This window comes from Vollenhovia emeryi, unplaced genomic scaffold (assembly GCF_000949405.1).
Source record: "Vollenhovia emeryi isolate VEMERY1.0 unplaced genomic scaffold, V.emery_V1.0 DF939133.1, whole genome shotgun sequence".
In the NCBI taxonomy this organism is placed as follows: Eukaryota; Metazoa; Arthropoda; class Insecta; order Hymenoptera; family Formicidae; genus Vollenhovia; species Vollenhovia emeryi.
In genome coordinates this window covers 1,562,285-1,582,026 of record NW_011967233.1, presented here as the reverse complement: position 1 = coordinate 1,582,026, position 19,742 = coordinate 1,562,285, and the positions used below count along the sequence as shown (strand labels likewise).

General features: G+C 38.3%; 4 protein-coding genes across 6 annotated transcripts in view; 2 read left to right on the top strand and 2 right to left on the bottom strand.

Moving 5' to 3' along the window:
* Window positions 1-19,742, top strand: part of LOC105567898 (uncharacterized protein C1orf112-like) — a 37,057-nt gene that overhangs the window by 6,457 nt on the left and 10,858 nt on the right. The gene's annotated exons all lie outside the window — the stretch shown is intronic.
* Window positions 827-2,200, top strand: LOC105567895 (DNA polymerase epsilon subunit 3). The gene is made up of 2 exons (XM_012023145.1): window positions 827-1,123; window positions 1,574-2,200. The coding sequence occupies exon 2, from the start codon at window positions 1,574-1,576 to the stop codon at window positions 1,964-1,966; it is 393 nt and encodes a 130-aa protein (XP_011878535.1). The 5' UTR covers window positions 827-1,123; the 3' UTR covers window positions 1,967-2,200.
* On the bottom strand, window positions 3,064-10,342 carry LOC105567896 (E3 ubiquitin-protein ligase LRSAM1-like). 2 transcript variants are annotated; one of them, XM_012023146.1, is made up of 13 exons: window positions 10,115-10,342; window positions 9,238-9,480; window positions 7,570-7,983; window positions 7,076-7,105; window positions 6,293-6,394; window positions 6,120-6,228; window positions 5,870-6,031; window positions 5,703-5,802; window positions 4,985-5,228; window positions 4,620-4,745; window positions 4,253-4,447; window positions 3,704-3,901; window positions 3,064-3,620 (listed from the first exon to the last, which is right to left on the bottom strand). In XM_012023146.1, the coding sequence occupies exons 1-13, from the start codon at window positions 10,181-10,183 to the stop codon at window positions 3,495-3,497; spliced, it is 2,118 nt and encodes a 705-aa protein (XP_011878536.1). In that variant the 5' UTR covers window positions 10,184-10,342; the 3' UTR covers window positions 3,064-3,494. The 2 variants fall into 2 exon arrangements, with proteins under 2 accessions (XP_011878536.1, XP_011878537.1); XM_012023147.1 differs by lacking the exon at window positions 7,076-7,105.
* Window positions 11,002-19,658, bottom strand: LOC105567897. The gene is made up of 8 exons (XM_012023148.1): window positions 19,139-19,658; window positions 18,469-18,999; window positions 17,347-17,940; window positions 16,832-17,153; window positions 14,998-15,340; window positions 13,563-13,683; window positions 13,226-13,389; window positions 11,002-12,524 (listed from the first exon to the last, which is right to left on the bottom strand). The coding sequence occupies exons 1-8, from the start codon at window positions 19,319-19,321 to the stop codon at window positions 12,461-12,463; spliced, it is 2,322 nt and encodes a 773-aa protein (XP_011878538.1). The 5' UTR covers window positions 19,322-19,658; the 3' UTR covers window positions 11,002-12,460.

Sequence of the window (19,742 nt, the reverse complement as noted above, 5' to 3'; positions counted from 1 at the left end):
CTATTGTAGACTGGGACTTATTCCTTTAGATCTGCATTGGCCGCGTTCAGCAGACACAACTGTTGAGTGAGCGCTCAGTATGGTTGGTTAATACTTTTCGATCCAGCCAATAAGAAATCATTGTCTGCGTCAGTCTGCGTTCAGGAGGCACAGCTGTTGAGTGAGCGCTCAATATGATTGGCTGCGTTCAGCAGACACAACTGTTGAGTGAGCGCTCAGTGATTTCTTAATGGCCGCGTTCAGCAGACACAACTGTTGAGTGAGCGCTCAGTATGATTGGTTAATACTTTCAGATCCAGCCAATCATGTTAAGAAATCATTGAGCGCTCACTCAACAGTTGTGTCTGCTGAACGCAGCCATTGGCTAATACTTTTAGATCCAGCCAATCATATTAAAAAATCATTGACGTTCAGGAAGCACAGCTGTTGAGTGAGCGCTCAATGATTTTTTAATGGCCGCGTTCAGCAGACACAACTGTTGAGTGAGTATGATTGGTTAATACTTTTAGATCCAGCCAATCATGTTAAGAAATCATTGAGCGCTCACTCAACAGTTGTGTCTGCTGAACGCGGCCAATATGATTGGCTGGATCTAAGTCCCAGTCTACAATAGATGATTTAAGCCCTAAGCTTTAAGAAATTGGCCAATCACGGTCAAGTATGAGTAGAATGCGCGACTGTGATTAGTCAATTTCTTAAGGCTTAGGGCTTAAATCTCTATTGTAGACTGGGACTAAAAGTATTAACCAATCATACTAAGCGCTCACTCAACAGTTGTGTCTGCTGAACGTGGCTAATCTTCGCAATCTCCCATCATTATGGCCGAAGCGCCAAACCGTTGCGCCATCTTAGTTCTCGTGGTTCGTGGCTTGGTTTTTGTTTGAATTTCGAACATTTAGTTGCATTCGATGAAAATGTAATTGTTGTGATTTGCCAGTAAATCTTCGGTTGTTTTTCACGACATTTTCCATTTGCTGTCGATCTCTGTCGCGTTTGAAACCAGGCGGCAGATTTATTTCTCGTGCAAACTGCGATTATCGTCCCGAGTTCGCTGGCGGGAAAGACCTAACCTCGATGCGTCGTGGGTGCTGATAGACAAGCTCCGATACATTTTCAGATTAAGGTAATAACAATTTCCCTCGTTACCTTTGTCATCTCCTCCTTATTTTTGCATTATTTCGTAACTTGTACGCGGCAACAAACTGCTTACCGACGATAACCTAAAACTTATAATTTTGATATAAATCTTACGATTATTTACGAAAATTATGCGCATGTTGCAAGTGCTACACACTAATTACAATTTCATAATCAATCAATAGGTTTGTTTTCTGTTCCTGCACTGGTGAGCTAGCACAGTAAGCTAGAATGAGAAAAAATACGCTTGTCTTACTCTAACTTATTGCACTAGTTCACCAGTGTAGGAACAGAAAACAAGCATAATGTACATGCATTCCAATAATTCCTGTAATGAGTAAAAGAGTGTATTGTAATATTGTAAGAGCCGTAGAATTACAATATCTGATCGTATGCGTGTACAAAAATTTGAAAAAAAACCATGAACGGTAATTAGATGGCTGAGCGATTGGAAGATCTGAACCTGCCCAATGCAGTTGTGACCAGAATCATTAAGGAAGCTCTACCGGAGGGAGTGACGATTGGGAAAGACGCCAGAACAGCGGTGGCGAAAGCTGCGTCTATCTTCATTCTCTACCTCACGTCGTCCGCCAATATATTAGCCAAGAAAGGCAACCGCAAGACCATTAGTGGACCGGACGTGATACAAGCGATGGTAGACATCGAGTTCGATCAGTTTATTCTGCCGCTGCAGGAATCTCTGGAAAACTTTAGAAAGATCCAGAAGGAGAAGAAGGACGCAACGTCGAAGAAGAAACAACAGAAGAAAGACGATGATGATGTAAATGGCGAGGATGACGAAACGGGAAGAGAAATTGTAGTTTTTTAAGTAAGCGTCGTTAAGCCCGTATCAGATTATGGATTGAGATCTTCTCCGTAGTCAGATACGGGCCTTATATATATTATTTTCAAGTAAATACTTATCTGTAATAATAATAATTCTTTAAGGTCTTAATTTATGTAAATGATAAAGTATGATAAAAGTAAAATGTTCAAGTGCGAACAGTAATAAGCAAATGTGCACTTTGAAGCAAGTTAAATAAAAGATTATTTATTTCAATTACATGTTTGTAATAATAATAGATTACATGTAGAGAGAACATATTTTTTAATAATCATTATCTCTTTATAATTTTAAAACATTTATAGCGTCATAAACATGATGTGACATGAGTTTCCTCAAGTGAAATAGAGAATTGAATTATTTATTAAAAAATTGGGGAGATCAATTTGTATAAACAAAATTCATTTTCTCACGATCGAGTGACAACGCTAACGTTTAGACAAGAAAATGAACCTTAAATTGTATTGGTTTGCGTAGAAACGATTATCAAAATTTTATTGTAAAAATTATGCTTTTATAAAAGCTTGCACTGATTTTTTCGCGATTAACAGTTTGTTTTTTTTTCTTTTTCTTTCTCTCAAGTGTGCTTGTGTGTTCTCATATAGTCTGTAATTCATAAAGGTATGTCCGCGATTGATTTAGCTACAATATTTTTATTTTGTGTGACGTATAGGTATCAAGGATATGAAATATCCAGTTTTTTTAGGTTTTCTTTGAACATTTCGCACTTTTTTTTAAATTTCACTTTGGTGGTATCTTCAATTAATACTGAATAAAATCTATCTAAAGCCAATTGCCTATCACATTTTATATATTATGATAAAGTATATATAATTATATGCAACAAAAATTTTAACTCAACTTAAAATTCGTGGTTTTCCATTTCCAATATTTACACATGATTTGTATAAGATCAGTGTAAAATGTAATATAGATTTACGACATAAAATAATCAGAGGTTTACGCAGTATTCTTCATGCCTTTTGATATATTAGTCTAATCAAAGTATTCGTTCGTTTCCTTTTTTAAGTATTTTCTGCTAAAAGAGAGATAAAAACGGCGCAAGTGACAATTTTAATTAATTCAATAATATTTTTGGGAAAGTTGATTTATCACATCTACCGTATAAATGAGTACATGTAAAAAGATTGTTAAAGTGAGTGTTCATGGAATGCTGTTTCGATTACCTTGCTACGTCGATATCAAACTGATCAAAGAATTTCCGATGGAAAACGGTTAGATGTCGTAGTAAAAAACCTAGTTGCTCACAAAATTGCTCAAATGCATGTGATCAATTTTGTGAGTTGCAATATATAGTAATATATTTCCTGTATATCGACATTCATGAGCATCAGTGGTCAATATAACTTGTGGGCGTTACTCTTTCCACTGTTATGGAAATAGTTTGTTGACGTGCGTGTAATCACAGACCAGGAAGAAATGTTGACCCGTGAGAAGCATCAAGTCGAAAGAGTATTTGTGAATAAGCCGAGTAAAATTGAGTTTTGTGAATTTAAGGCTGTACAACTCGAACTTTGCGTTCTATTGAACTCCGGCACATTGGACATTCCGCAGGAACTTTCTCCGCGCAAGCGGAGCAACAGCAAAAGTGTCCGCAAGGTAGAAAAATTATTTCGCACTGCAAAAAGAAAAATATGAGATGTAATAGTAACGAAGTAATATTTCGTTGAAATTCTATACATATATGTAGATTATATTTACTTGCAAATCGAGGCAGATTACGCATTCGATCATGTTGACATTCTGAATAGAACTGTAGTCTTGTTCGCTAGTTGATGCCTCCTCAAGAGGTGCAGAAGCTGTTGTAGGTGATCTGGCATCGTTCATTTTAACTTCTGCCAGATAATTCTCAACTGCCAGCATTATGGCAGCGCGATCACTTTCGCAACTTATGCCAATCTGCAAAACAAAAAGGAATATAACATACTCGTAAATAACAAACGTTAAAATCATTTAGACACCAACATCCTGTCTTGGATCTTATATCCTTCGTTCCTTCGAATTGTGGTTTCATGTCAGAGCCTTATGAATTTTATTGTATAAATAACAAATATGTTTATTTTCAATGAGCCAAACATAAATCTTTACAAAAATCAACAATTATTTGCATCTATTTACTATTCATTGTAAAAGGGAACAAAAGTTTAACGACCACAAATTTACTTTAAACTGTAAAACTACTTGAAATTTAAAATTACAATATTTTATCAAAGTTTTAAAAATTTAACAATGAAGAAGTTACTCGTGTACATTTTTTAACTGTTCGTCACTAATGTCTGGTAGTAAAGATGGTAAAGTGGCCAGGAATGGAAGGCAGTGCAAAGCTCCTGCTATTGCCACATGTCGAACCAGCATAGGTTCCAACATCTCTAACAGTCCTTGCGGTCGAGCTTCCATCAAAGATTGATATTGCATTAGCCAGAACAAACTGCCACGTCTCAAGTTCTATCAACATTTTTTAATCACTTTATTATTCCTATATTTTTACTACTTCTATATTATTTTTGTTTTATTATAAAAAAGAGATTGTTAAATAATAATTTATTAGTTTCACAAAAAAAAAAGAAATAGGATATTATATCAAGAACTTGACGGTGAAAAAAAGATATATAATTACGGAGATGCATCGCTGTTGCTCTATCGTATTGATTGTCTCCAATAGTTGCTCTCTTCTATTCGTTTGCTGTTTCAACAAGTCGATCAGAATGGCTGTTAAAGTCACGCGTCTATCGGCGATCTCATTCTAAAAATACATGTATAGATTATATACACGTGTACAGGTAATAGTAATATATACAGAGTTATATTTTATTATACTTTCAAGAATTTAAAATTTAGAATTGCAAGAAGTTGGCAACTCCAAATATTTAACATCCAAGAATTAAAAACCTGACGATTTGTATTTCGATTTATATAATTATAAATTACGACAATGAATATTTAAAAAAAACTCTTATTTAACGATAAGAGCTACACACTTACAAGTTGCTGGTTAATCTCCAACTTTCTCCTCTCGAGTTCAATATTAGTGAGCGCAGCCAATTGCGACTGCACCAGATTCATTTGTTGAATAATGCTCCAAGAGCGCGCATCGCTCCGTTCCAATAACGCGGCTACTGCCGCTTTCTGCAACACTTCGTCCTGTCGTAATCTGTCAACGAGATCTTGCCTGCTTTTTTCTTGATCATGCATTATCTGTGCCAAATGGTCATTGTTCCTCACCTCCCTGAATTTAAATCTTCATTTTATTCTACTAAATTTGTTCTTCTTTTAATGATAGCTACATAATACTAGTTATATAATACAAACTGTATATTAATAACTGAATATCATAAAATATACAATCAAAGTTTTATGTTATACTGCGCAAATTAATTCACCAATTTGTGCAAAATTTTTTGCAAGGTTTTGTAAATAATTTCTTGGTTTATTTGGTTTATTGCTCGACAAATTGATGAACAATAAATTCAGTCACTCATTATTGAAATAATATATTTAGTGTATCCGTTTGAATATTTCTTATGTTCATAATTGATTCTTATAAAGAAATATATAGGCTGCGATCCATTTGATGCTATGAAGCGTTCTTTTTCTTCTTTTTTCTTTAGTAAAAGGAAAGAGAGGCCGAACACTTCGAAGCATTTGTAGCGTCAAGTGGACCGCGGCCGTAAAGAAAAGAAATTTTATAATTGTTACTGACAGTGTGAGCAAGGATTGTACGTTGTAATCTCTGGTTTTGGTATGCTCTTCCCACTTCCTCGCTCGGCACATTTCCTCCTCCAATAGTTTTTCCATTGCAACTGCAAGATAAGTTTTGTATTTATGTGAACGATCTTGATTTTGCATACTTTTACGTACGATACTTACACAGAGTGTCTTTCGTACGTAACATGAACTGTTCCGAGTGGCAGGAACTTAGTAGTTGCATCTCTTCCTGCTTCTCCCGCTCCAGTAACTCGGCCTGACTCTGTCTGTCTTCCTCGCTATTTTTCAGAAATTCTTTAATCACGTTGTCAGCTTCTTTCTCCGCTGAAACAAAGAGTTTATGTATTTATATCTCATGTCTTTTACGTTTGCCAAATTGTACACTTTGTGCGAAATTTGTCAAAGGTTATACCGTTGTAAATATATGAGAGTAAACGCGCTCTATTCGTGTCCCTTTCCTGTTGAACTTTCTCAAGTTCTTGCTCCAATTGTACTTGCTGTAACGCTACATCCTCCAAAAGCTAAAAACGCAACAATCTTTCATATTTAAGAACCGTTTACAGTTTTTGTATGCACTCAATTTACCTTCTTCCTGTGAGCTTTGAGTACGGATTGCACCTCCATTTCGTATTCTTGTTGTTGCTTTATATTTTTTTCTACTTCCAACAAGGCAGTTTGCCGATGTTCCTGTTGAAAGTGAATTGTACTCTCACTGCATTGACATATTATGTAATAGGCTAATAACAAAAATTCATTATACACATCACTGTTACATGAAAAAAAAGAAAAAAAAATTATTAGATTGTTACTAGCAAACAAATTCATCTTTTTAGTAACAAATCAATTTTTGTATTAATCAAATAGATTAAAATTCAGATTTGTAAATTTGCAACCGATCTTCTAGCGTTTGTATATAAAAAAACTGTAGGGAATAGGTAAGTTGGACGATTAAATTGTAAAAGGGAGAAATGTTACGTAAAATATAAATATTCAAAGTATAAATACACAAAAATATTCAAAAAGAGATGTTGTAGTAAAATGGAACTAAATTAAAGATGAAGAACGAGAACTAGATGCGAGTAAAAACTTGGCATTTTACCTGCGGAATTATTATTTAACGAATATATGCATGAGGCGCTGAGCGCAATAGTGATCCAAAAACTAAAATGCAATTTTATTCATATTATAAAAAAATTGTGCCACAAATTTCTTTCTGATAAAGATTTTGCATTCGTTTATTTATTTACTTTTTATATGCTGGATCGTTATTGTACTGAGTGCCTTTCGAACTTATTATTATATAGTAATAATAAATTAAATGGATGACAAGTGGGAAGCATACGAAACTCAAAGAAGCGTCCAACATGCCTTCATTTTGTTTAGCTTCTGTAATGCTGCCTAAAAGAGAAAAAAAAATTGTGAATATGCGCAAACGTCGAAAGCCCATCGTGCGTGAATTGTAGATACTCGCAAAATTGATCAGTTTCTATAAAATATTTTAATGCAAAAATATGTAAACAGGAAGAACACGAGCGAGCATATAACATATTTTTAATAACTCGTATACAGTGTCGAAAAGATACGTACATACATGTAACACGTTTTCAAGACGATAAGTGTTTTAATAATCCTTCGATACTTTTGATCAATTTGGCGACGTATATACAGAGTGTCCCGTAGTTTTCTATCAATATTATGGGGAGATAGAACGGATTGAAACGAACAAAAAGTCCCATACCATTCATTTCAATCCATTCTATCTCCCCAGGATAATATTAGTAGAAAACTACGGGACACCCTGTATAATAATATAACTAACAAAATCTTATCAACTATTATGTTCGTGCACTGTATTATAATACCTGTACGTCGTTAGTCTTATTATGGTATACCGTCTGCATGTCTTCCGAACTCATATCCCTTGAAATATCGGTCTCCGATATCGAATTCTCCGGCGAGTACTCGATGCCGCTCTCGTTCGCCAGAAACGCGATAATCACTATCGTGCCGCCTTCTAAAATGTCCTGACACGGATACGACAGATTTAATCCGTCGATATTTAAACTCGCCAGTTGCTGTGCGTATCCTAGAGATTTGGGCAGCTTGTGCAGCGATTTATTGTGACTAATGTCGAGAGTGCTGAGTTGCTGCAACTGCCCGATGCCGTCGGGCAGCTGTTTCAGATTGTTCCTCGAGACATTCAAAATTGTTAACTTATTCAAGTACGTTATCTCATTGGGCAGTTTGCGGATGTTGTTGTCTTGCAAATGAAGCTCCTGAAGAAGACAATAAACCGCAGTATTTTAATATCGTTGATGCTGCACGTAATAAAAGTTGTGATGTATGATTTTAATAAAAGTCGTTTACATAATGAAGGGATCTTCGTATACTTAGAACAGTACATCATGTACACATTTTAAAAATAAATAGAAGATAATCTGGCTTTTCATAGATAGAGGAGAGATCCGTATTATGAGGCTTCTAATATAAGATAGCGGAGTTTCTGCTAAACTGATGAGCGCCGTCAGTTGCTTCCACTATAAACGTATTACTCTTGGAGTGAAAACTATTTAGTGAAAACTTCATTGTTCGATCGTGCGTGAAGTCGTTATAAAAAAAAGACTTAAGAAATTGGATGTCGTTAAATTCTATCGAGGTGACTTTTTAAACCTTGTAATAAATAAATATTTGGCAATAAATTCTGCATTCAGTGATAAAGTAAGATTATATTAATGGGAAAATATGAGATACGTTTATTTGTTATTTGTAGAGATTAGATTTGGTGGTCGCAAAACCGCAATGCATGCTGTGCCGCTTGTAACACGAGATATTCAACACTCGTGCGAGATAACATATGCTCTCGAGTGTTAACTATCGCGAGCGGCTCGCTGTTAATGAAAATAGAAAACAAGTCCAAGTAACACCATGTGCAAGACGAGGGCGTAAACGAAAAACTTCCGTGGCTCATTGTCAAATTAAAAATGTTTAAGCTTTTATTTGTATTTTACAAACATTTAACAAACTTCTAATTGCAATACCTTTGTATTTTGCACTTTATTAGCGATTTCTCGGATGTACCTTATATTACGAGCACACTTTTTCGATTTCGCGTAAAGCTTATTTTTCATATTTTTCTAATTTAAAGAAATAATCGAATTAAATTTTAGCATCTCGGCATCTTATTAAATTCAACAAGCTTATTAAATTCCCTTCAAAATAAGCTATTATACTTTTTAATTGTGCCTATAAATTTCCGGCAATTACAAAAAATGAGTTCGGTATCTCATACACGGGGACTCTCCTCTAGTAGCTCTATGTTTTAGCATTTAACTGATAATTAATTTCTCTTCATTTGTTAAATTAGCTTCCTTTACATTATATTTCCATCCACAATAATACATTAAGATTTTATATTTGCCAGGGAAAATTCCGTAGCTTTTCCCATTCTCCTTGTTATGTATTTTATCTTCTATAATAACCACAGGGAAAAATGAATGAACAGACTTCTCTGGTCAACTCGATAAACCCACCTTGAGGGAAGAGAGATACTTAATGTCAGAGGGTAATGCGGTAAACTCGTTTCCGTGAATGTCTAAGACAGTCAATAGGGACAAGTCGCTTAAGGCACCTCCACCCAAGAGTGAGCTCAGCTTGTTATCGTACATTAGCAAGATCTTTTTCCGGAACACCTTGCAAAGCGAATAGATGCCCGATGGCACGTTCTTCAAGGCACATTCCGACACGTCGAACACCGGTTCCGGATTTTCCCTGGCCTGTCGTACAAAATAAATAATAAATTGCAAACACGCATGTCACATATAAGGCGATTTTTGACGATTGTTTGGTGCATGCAGCAAAGCGAACCAGAGCGTCACGAATGCTTTTACAGGTGAAAATAGCCGCCAAGTTCAATATATTCCGATAGAAAAGTGCCTTTTGTGAAAATGAATTTTCCTACTGGATATTTTAAGCGTCTTCCTTCAGGTGTAAAGGCAGTCATGACGCTGACAATGAGTGTACGCACTGGTACGTGTTGGCGCATGAACCAAACAGTCGCCAAAACTCGCCCGTTACCAACATCCAGCGTATTATCTGTCGCATTTCATCACAGGCTTATTATTTATCGCAGAGACGACCCTGGCGTAACTGGCGTTCCTTAACCAGTCCATTATCACGATCAGCGCCTTGTCGACGCCTCCCAGGGTCGTTCTAACCTCAAAATGCCTAAACCTAGCCTCCAGATGGTTATGTCGCACCGTCCACGTACGCGTTACGTTTGCTTATCGCCGTTTGTTAACGCAGATTCGGCGGGCGATCCAGACGCGGACTGACACTGTCCAACTAATTGACTACCGAGCTGACTCCACGGGCTCGCGGGTCCATAACCTCAATTCGCGGGATACGCACCAAGTACAGCTTGTACTCGAGCCGCGCCTTGTAGTCGACGTTGCTTTTGCTCCCGTGCTTTCTCGACATCCTTGCTCGGCGTCCGTTGTCATGACAAGGTGACTGCCAAGGATCTCATCTCGCGCAGCCGACATGTGACAAGCAGCGATAAACGCCGAACGAGCGCTCGTTCTGCTCGTCCAGCTATCAATCAGCTGTCAGTCCCGTTGCCATGTCTGCCCCTTTAAACTGCACTCTGCGCACCCCGTTACCACTTTCTCTCCCCCCTCACCTCCTCTGCTCCCATTGGGACGTTTCGAGATATAATAGCCCGGTAAAAAATATATATTTCACGCATGCACACGAGTAAATATATAAAATCATATAAACACATGAAATATACAATATCCATACATATTTTTACATTGTATATTTCTATACAATTTTACACGGATTCTACACAGTTCTGTACAATTTTATAGATGTGTACATGCTTTTATATGAAAAATTTTCTAATGTAAAAAATTGCTTATTTATAATCACATACAATTGTGTACAATTATACAAAGTTATGTACAATTATAAATGTGCAATTTTTCCCTTTTAAAAACTTTTTACCATAATTTTTATGAATTTCTTTTTCACCGAGTCTCGCGGTTTCGACGATTCGCGCTTGGCCTCCATTCCAGTTTTTGAATTTGCGTGAACGCGGTTCCGGTTCGAAACTTGGAAAAAATAGTGCCAATAGCTATTCCTGATGTGGTTTTCGATCCGGGGGACTCCGCGTGGATTGTCTTTGCGACCCAACGAAGAGAGAACGGCAAAACACGCGAGCAGGAGGAGCGGGAGAAGAATTTAAATAGATTCGGTTTTTTGCCAATAAGCATCGATATCATCATACATCCGCGTTACGTACGCAATTGCTAATTTATTTAAATATTCAAGCTATTCGAAAATCATAACTTTGAATATAGCTGAGTTGAGCATCCGACTTTTCGTTGTTCTCTGATATCTCGAGGTTTAACCATTGCACGTTAATTTAATAATTTGCGATCGGGCGTACGAACGCACGGTATATATTAAAATATACGGATACACACACACATAAATATACACAGGAAGAAAAATATTCGCAACTTTGTAGGAGAGAATAAGAAAGAATCTGTTCTCCTGTGAATTACGGCTTTAATCTCTTCCTTTCTTTCTTCAATGACTTCTCTAGTTAATGGCTATGCTATGTCCGTTTTATTCTTCATGCGAAAAGCGTGACACACAGTACAATTTAAAGAACAGACAGATTCTGTGACTCTACATTACTGTACTTAAAGGCGTCATAAGTGTCCCCGGTATCGGGAGTTGTCGAAAATTATTCGAAAGTAATTCAAAGATAATTCGGGATATAAAAGGATCAAGAAAGAGGCAGTAGGATTTTATTTAAGGCTTAATAGGAACCATCTAATTTCAGGTAATTCGGTTTGCGCCTATTGCTTTACCGTGCGCGCCTAATTTATTGTTATTATTATACTTTATTATTATTATCAAGGCATCGTTCTTATCTCGATCTTGATAATAATATTAATCATTTCTCGGCTATCTCGTGATCTTTGATACCTTAGTCTATGTAACATGTATACAAATAATAGTACACAAATTAACCATTAACAATTAATAATTAATAAGTAATGAATTGTACTATATATGATAAAGTGATATATGTAATTTATTAATTGTAATTAATAAATTGCATATGTGTATAAATCAGGCATACATCGTTCATGGACCCAGTTTTTATTCTGATAATATTGAATCATTGGATGTTGAGTTTATAGCACAGCTCAAAACAGGGTACACGATTTCGTCAGACCGTTTGCTGCCCCGTTTTGCACAACTATGTTTGAGGAAAGCATGGCATTTATTAACTAACAATACGAAGCTTAGAAATTAACTTAACTCATGATTAAATAGAGAAATCAATGTGAATTAAGGTGGCCTATTTTTTTTCGCGTTCTTTATTCCTCGCTTGCATTTATCAATTTCGTGGCAGGAAGAACTGATCGCGCAATTCTTTCAGAGCTGATGTCAAACAAAATTATTCACTGCGATCGATACACATGATATCTTTCTGCTTTAATGGTTTCCCATAAGTCTTTGCGTACGTAGGTAACAAGTTTCCTTGTTATCAGTGATATGGCACCACCTCTCCGCCCTACAAACTTAAATGTCCCGTTTTATTCAACTCTTCCCTAGTATAATAGTACGTTTCGTTGTTTATCGTTCTCGGATAACCAATCGATTCGTGAAAATAACAATAATCGGTCCATTAAAAAAGTATCTGAACGTCATAACCATTCGGCATCTTCGCGAACCTCATCGCAAATCCTGTGAGCACTCCTTCTGTCGCAGTCGATACTCCGTCGGTGTTAGCATACCTCTGAAATATATTTCTCCAGTCATTTATCCAAACAGACAGCGAGTGTTAAATGCAAATAAATCGTCTTCTATCTCACTTCTTCTTCTTTGTCAGTTCTTTTGGTATAAAACATTAACTTTCGACATCTTAAATCAAAATACAGACAAATGAAAACGTGACACTTGGAATAGTTTACTTGTGAGGATCGGATCATAATTCCTGGTTTGATTTCGTATTATCGAAATATCTCGAGGTTCTTAAATATCTCGAAATAAATTTTTGTATTAACAATGTCACGTATATTATACGTTATACTACGCTCGTTAATTTATTCTAGAGGTGTGCGAATCATGCTTTCGTGGTCGAATCGAATCGAATCAAATCTTTTCATGTTCGAATTTGAATCAATCTTTCTGAGCTCATTAAATATTGATTTAAAAATAAAATCATAAACTTGGCCATTTTTCAGCGACACTGTTTATTTTTAAAGTAATTTTATTATTATATTACAAAAATTATTATATTTATTAAACGGAAAAAGTGACAGATTTGAAACCGAATCGTCGACGATTCCAAATCTTCGAATTATTCGAATTCTAAGCGATTCCAACACCTCTAATTTATTTTAACTTCTTTTAAGACCTCTTCCAATTGATTCGTTGGATATTTATTTATAACATTTGTTGATTGGGCTCTTAATTTAATCGATAATTATCCGTTACCTTAGAACAGTGTCGAAGGACACGCACACGCCCTTATCACACATCCGCCTGTAGAGATGCCAGCATTCCTTTTCCTTGGTCGTTTGAAAATGTGGCTCCGATGGCACCATCACTTCTGGTGGCGTTTCCTTTGCCGGCGACGTCTCTTTAGGAAATTGCTCGACCTGTATTTACGTCAAAAGTACATTAAACTAAAAATCACAAAACTGTGCAGCATTATAACAATATTGGTAATAGTAATAGCAGCAATAATAATAATTATTGTAAAATATGGCACATAAGGCAATTCTACAATATAATATACACTGTAAAATTCTATTTAATTTGATTCTTTTACTTTCGAAAACGGTGTGTCGATCGGTGGAGTTGGAATCGCGACGAGATCGACTCGCGATATCGCGAGGGGCAACCGCTGCTCTTTTACTTCTATCGGAGCATTATTTGTCCGCTCTGCTACTCTGCGAACATAAAAAATGCATTTAAAAAGTAAACGTTTGGTAAGCAATTAATATTGATTCTTTATTTCACTATTTATTAGACTTTTGCATGAACTATTATTTAATGTTCTCGGTTTATTTCGTAAAATTATCTATTTTATCTAAATTTCTATTATGTAATTTCTTAAATTCCTCTTGGGGGAAGATAGAAAGAAGGATAAAGCGGACACTGAGAGTATACAGACATTTTTGCATAAATTGAAACTGTCTTAAAATTTCTAACGCTGTACGAATTTGTCTAATAATGACAGTAATTATTTGTATAATACCACTTTACTTCTGTGTCAAATTGGAGTGCTGAAGCTCAAACACATTTGAGATATACAGACATATACATAATATCATAATATGTTCCACTTTGTGTAAGAATGAGAATAATATAAGATAGCATTATATTTAATAAAAGAATTCATTTAGATTTAAGAATTACTAGGATATTTGGATAACGCAAAACGAGAAACAAAGGGAAAAGAAAGAGGAGAGAGGGGAGAGAGAGAGAGAGAGAGAGAGAGAGAGAGAAAGAGAGGGTGTTCTTGATTCATAAAATGCAAGATTGCGAAAAGACGTATTCAAGAAATTGCAGAGTTTAGTTTCCGGACTTCTTCTAAACTAAGCAAGCGGTGCATGCATCGCGAATGACATCGAATATGATGATCGAAGTTTGGTGGAGGCACCAATCGAAGGACGTACCACTATCCGCGGGATGTGAACATTCACGGCCGTACCAGTCTGTTACCAACCAACTTACTCCTCCTCCGCCTCCTCCTCTCTTTTCCTCCCCCAATCGTTACATCGCCCCACTTTATTTTTTCGACGTCAATATCATAAATCGTCGGCCAATCGAACTTTTTATCCCTCTTCTTCTTTCTCCTTCCCACGCTTTATACATAGATCAGATACGATAGCTCGATTATTACAAATTGACGGGCTTCATTTAGCGATTATCTCCGCACGTCTGTTTGCACTCCTTGCTATCCTTTTAAGAGCTTTCGTTATTTTTGCAATTTTGCGTTACGCTTGCATTCTTAGAGAGAGAGAGATTAATTTCTAAAATAATAAAATCTTTGTTATCCGAATTATAAATAATAAATGACGACCGACATGCTAAAATAACGAGATATAAAGAAGTGAGTCAATTTGATATTCGTAATACCATGCAGTAATGCCATGACTCGCGTAACAATAAATTTTCTTCCTGCATCCTGCAATGTGACTTCTTATCCTGCTTGGGATAGGAGGCTTTAGTCTCTTACAACTTAAGAAGATCTCACTCACATCGGGCGGCTCGGTGTGCTGCGCGTACGCAGCAGCTTCCGCTTCTTGTCGTGCAGATCGCCGATTGGCACCGCCAGACACCTCTTCTCGCGATCAGTCAGCGGCGCTTCCGGTACCGTCCTCTCGGTGTCCTGCGAAATTAGCACGGGATCGATGGCCAGCATCGGCATTGCGACGGTACTATCGGTGACAGTCCTGCTGTCCTGCTCCAAGTCCTCACCATCGTTTCCGTGGTGAGCGACATTAACGACGAGGCCGAAACGAGGAAGTTGAACAAGGTTGCTGGCTATTCGCTTCTCCTCTTTCGTCGCCTCTTCGTCGAACGAGTCCCTCTGGAAAGAAACTATTCGGCGATTTAATCTCGATCGCTTTGCACAATTCAAATTTTTTTTTGCGAACAATCTCGCCTGACTCCCCGAGACCAAAGGCTCGTGACGAGGAATAACGTTTGATACTTGACTCGGTCTATCGCGAAAGCAAATCGATGATGGGCTCGCGTATCGTTTGGCTCGAGTTACTGACGCACAGTGGAACCAGGTTACTCGGTAAATAGGCTTCGATCTATGCGATATTTGTAAAAAGCCTAAACTTGATCGTATACCGCAAATCTATTAATCCAACATGATCAATCACGATGTTTCTATATAAACTGCACGACTCCGTACTGGGACCATTATTACAACTGGCATTCTATATAAAAATGATTCGACGTAAAGAAAGATTAAAAATGTAGAATAAAAGCCTTTTCTACCTTTACATCAATTTTGATCACAATGTAGTTCATAATTACATAATTATGAGTTTAACGGCTTAAAGAATTATATATTTTTATTTTCTGATATAATATGCAAGTGTATATAAGAATTAATTTTTCTGTACTTTCTTTCCTCTTCTCTTTCCATCAACAAATTTTGAGGTACTGTTAAAAGATTCACTCGATTTCCCAAGTAATTGCAAACTGCTCGCGTTCAAGTTAAAAGAATATTTATGTAAAGTAGAACGGATTAATGAAGAAGAAATTAAGCGATTTTAATTATTACGAATGGCAGACTAAAGAATTTCACTGATCGCAAAGTGAACGCGAGCTCACATTGCATAGACAGACCAGAATTATTCCGGCTATGTGCAGCTTGCGTGTCTCGTGTCTCTCTTAATTAGTCGGTTCAATTATAGTTCTACACCTCTTCGCCTCACTCGTTACCGCACGCGTATAACGTTATCGGATGTTATCAACGCGATCGCATGGCTAGATAAATAATTTATGGCGTGACAAGTAAAAGTCATTTTATCCTCGATAAGCGCAGATTTCAAGAAATAGGGGATTCCTACCCTCATATCAGAAAAAGGACTTCTGATAACAAGGCAAAAATTATTCTTGATTAGTATTTAAACTTACAATATCAGTCAGTAAACAAGATAAAACACTAAGTTTAAATCAATAATTCCTGTTCGCCTCTCTTGAATTTAATAAAATTGACTTACTATATTGAACTAAGGGTAACGTATACAAATTAAACATATATAAGACGCTTGCGCTTAGAATAAATCTACTCGCGGTATGATATAACATACACACCAACATCATTTTACTTTAGACTTAAGAATTTTCCATTTAAATATTCCTTTCTCGATAATGAACATTGTCGCTATCGATTCTATTTTATGATAGATTTCGATCTATCATTTCGGTGTAGTAGCGTTGAGTCGGGAAATCTTTTCTGTGAGTGTAAGGAGTCTTTAAATCTACTGTTATATTTATTTGATAAATTTGTATAATTTGTTTGTGCGTGTGTGTGTTTTAATTTATATAAGAATAAAATAAGTTGCATCTTACCCGACTTGATCGGTTTTCTTGCCGAACCGGGATTGGGGTTGATGGATGTCTTAATGATAGGCGTGGTGGGTAACTTGCTGCGCAGCTCATTGATAAGCTTATCGTCGCCCGGCGAGTTCTCCACGTCGCTGTCGCTGTCGGCCGAGCTAACCAGCGATACCATGGTGACCACGTCACTCGTTTTGGAATCCACAAAAGCCTTCCCTCGTCCCCCGCGATCTTCGTCCTTGCTCAGGCCCGACGAGGCGAGGAAACGTCTCTTCGCGCTTCTTGATCTCCTCTTCAAAGGCGCCGATCTTATCGATCGCTCTCCTCGCAATATCTAGGGGACAGTTGGCGCAGATTCCTATCTTTGTTCTTATCCGACTGTTCTTTTTATTTTTATTTTTACGCAGATTATTTACTTTTGAATTATTTGATTACCGAGAGATCGGCGATTCAAGTCGCGCGAAACGATAGTGAATCCCTGTATCTCTCGCTCCGATTCTAGAAAGAGCTCAGGCGTGACCGCTTACCTTCGTCACACCTTCCTCGTATTTTTCCACGGCCGCGGCGTCTTTTCCATCTTGCATTTTTTCACAAATTATCGATTTATCCGTCGCTTCGGCGAGACTAGGCGCGTCGATCACGATGTTCACCTGGACGCGCGCCGCGGGCACGAGATTTCGTCTCTGCGGCGGCGCGGAATTCGTTCTCCTTGCTTTTTCCAGACTCGCCGCCGACAAACTCCTTATGAGACCGGCACTTTTGTCGATTGGCGATCTTGCCGCGGTCTTATCGGCTGAAGCGCATCTGATCTCGATCGATTTCGCCGGCGCGATCTTGCCCTTCGTTTCCGGTACCTTCGGAGACTTGTCCACCATCGGCACGAGAAAGGCGCGATTGGTACCGCTGTGAAAACTCGCGCGCTTCTGTTTCGCCAGCGAGAAATCGGCGTTGGTCCTGGCTGGATCCGCGTTTACCGCTTTCGAGTCTGAAAAAGCGGCCGACGGCTGCGACTGATCGGTCGTTGGAAGATGTAGATTCGTGCAATCGATGTTTATTCGCGTCTTCTTTCTCTTCTCGTCCTCCTCGATATCGAGATTATCGTACGAATCGGTCACCGGGCCCTAAAAAGTCGGTAACGTTCTCCACTCAATTAATTGGCGATTGAAAATTGTGTTATTACGAGCACAATTATTAGATAAAAATCGTTTGATGTAATGCAAATTAATGAAGGAGAAGGGCCAACTAAACGAGCAGGAAGCTATGCATATTATTTTATGCTTTATTCTTTAATAACTGCCTCAGATAATTAAGCAGCAAGCGTTTCGGCTTTAATAAGTCTTCTTCAGTGCAATTTGTACTTTTATTGATATTAGCGAGACGATTTTTTCGAGGTATCTCATATTAGGACCATTTCGTTTCGATTTTGCATAAAGCTCTTTTTTTTAATTTTCAGAGAAAATAACACTTAAATTAAATTTTACGCTTCAGTGACTTAAAGCTTATTAAATTCTCTTCAAAATGACCTATTACATTTTTTAATTCTGCCCATAGATTTCCGGCAATTGCACCAAATGGGTGGGATCTCACGAAAGGCGACTTTCCTCTATTGAATTTGATTCTACACTACTAAAAATTATCCAGCTAAATACCTTGTTATCTCCTTTCTCTCTTTCCACGCTTCTCGCTACTTTCTCAGCCCCTTTCGGCAATAGATCGTTCTCCATCAATCGAGGCGCAGTCTCCAGCCCCTTCTTCTCTAATCTTTCATCTTCATCTTCGTCTTCACACGTTTCCTTCCCCCGGTCTCCCACATTATGCAGCCCTGCTGGATTCCGCTGGGCCTTTTTCTCATCCCGAACAGAATCAAGCTCCTTCCTGGAGACAGGGGTCGGCGGGACGGACACTGATAACTGAGATTCGCAGCGTTCCTCCACCGCGACGCCGTGCGCCAGGAAGATGTCGAGGTTTGCTTTGTTCTGCTCGCGGTGCTTCCACGCGAGTCGCAGCCTCTCGGCGAGCTCCTGCCGCGAGTACAGGATCGACGCCTTCTCCGTGGTACCATAAGCCCTGCTGGATCGACCTGTGGCCGGTCTGGATCGGCCCGGGATCTGTCGAGCCACTATCTCCACCTGGGTCAGATTGTCGCAGCCGCGACGATCATCACCCCAGGCGACTCGCACCTGTCGATTATACGATAATATAAACAACAATTGTGTAATACAAGACGTGTTTGTTAAGACTACGCACTTCTTCATTTAATGATAAAAAATGCGAGTTTTATACGCCCGAGAGAAAAGCGAGCTTTCTCAGCTACCGCACCTTGGGCTTCTCCGTCGCACTTGCGGCCAATCTTCCGCGTGCGATCGGATTCGCGTAGATCTGCAGGGACTTGCCGCAATCGTCCTCCGCCGATCTCTGCCGCCTGATGTGCTGTCGACGCGGTGCGGGCTGCTGCAACGACAGCTGCCTGACAGGTCGCGTGGCTCTTCTACCGCTAGACATCTCCAGGTGATCGCCTTCGCATTGTTAGCGCAATTGTCTTCGCGACAATTTCCAAAACCCCAGAGCTTATTTATTTATTCGTTCATTGGTAAGCAACCCCTTGACGATAACACCAGTTAAGGGAGGAAGAGGGATAGGGTCTTTCTCGTTCCCTACAAATATAATAATTTTAGGTCTCTTCAGCCCTCGAGCGAAGAGCCCACCGAGCAACGTTGTCGACGCCACGACCGGGCGCCGACTGACTGACTACCCTCATCCATTGCCCTCCACCAATCCTCGGTGTGTACCAAGTCCAAGCCCAGCTCACAAATGCTAGCTCCGTGCACCGACTCTCCCCTTCTCGCTTTCTCTTCCCCTCCCTGCCTCTGCCTTGAACGGGAGCCAACACACGAACAACGCTATAGTTGTACTGGTACCATTA

Coding starts and splice junctions, on each gene's coding strand:
- LOC105567896 (XM_012023146.1), bottom strand. CDS start 10,183: ATGTCGAGAAAGCACGGGAGCAAAAGCAACGTCGACTACAAGGCGCGG. Junction 6,229..6,292: donor TCAAAGCTCACAGGAAGAAG/GTAAATTGAGTG, acceptor TTGCGTTTTTAG/CTTTTGGAGGATGTAGCGTT. Junction 5,803..5,869: donor ACGTACGAAAGACACTCTGT/GTAAGTATCGTA, acceptor CTTATCTTGCAG/TTGCAATGGAAAAACTATTG.
- LOC105567895 (XM_012023145.1), top strand. CDS start 1,574: ATGGCTGAGCGATTGGAAGATCTGAACCTGCCCAATGCAGTTGTGACC.
- LOC105567897 (XM_012023148.1), bottom strand. CDS start 19,321: ATGTCTAGCGGTAGAAGAGCCACGCGACCTGTCAGGCAGCTGTCGTTG. Junction 15,341..16,831: donor AAGAAAACCGATCAAGTCGG/GTAAGATGCAAC, acceptor ATCGCCGAATAG/TTTCTTTCCAGAGGGACTCG. Junction 13,684..14,997: donor AGCACACCGAGCCGCCCGAT/GTGAGTGAGATC, acceptor TTATGTTCGCAG/AGTAGCAGAGCGGACAAATA.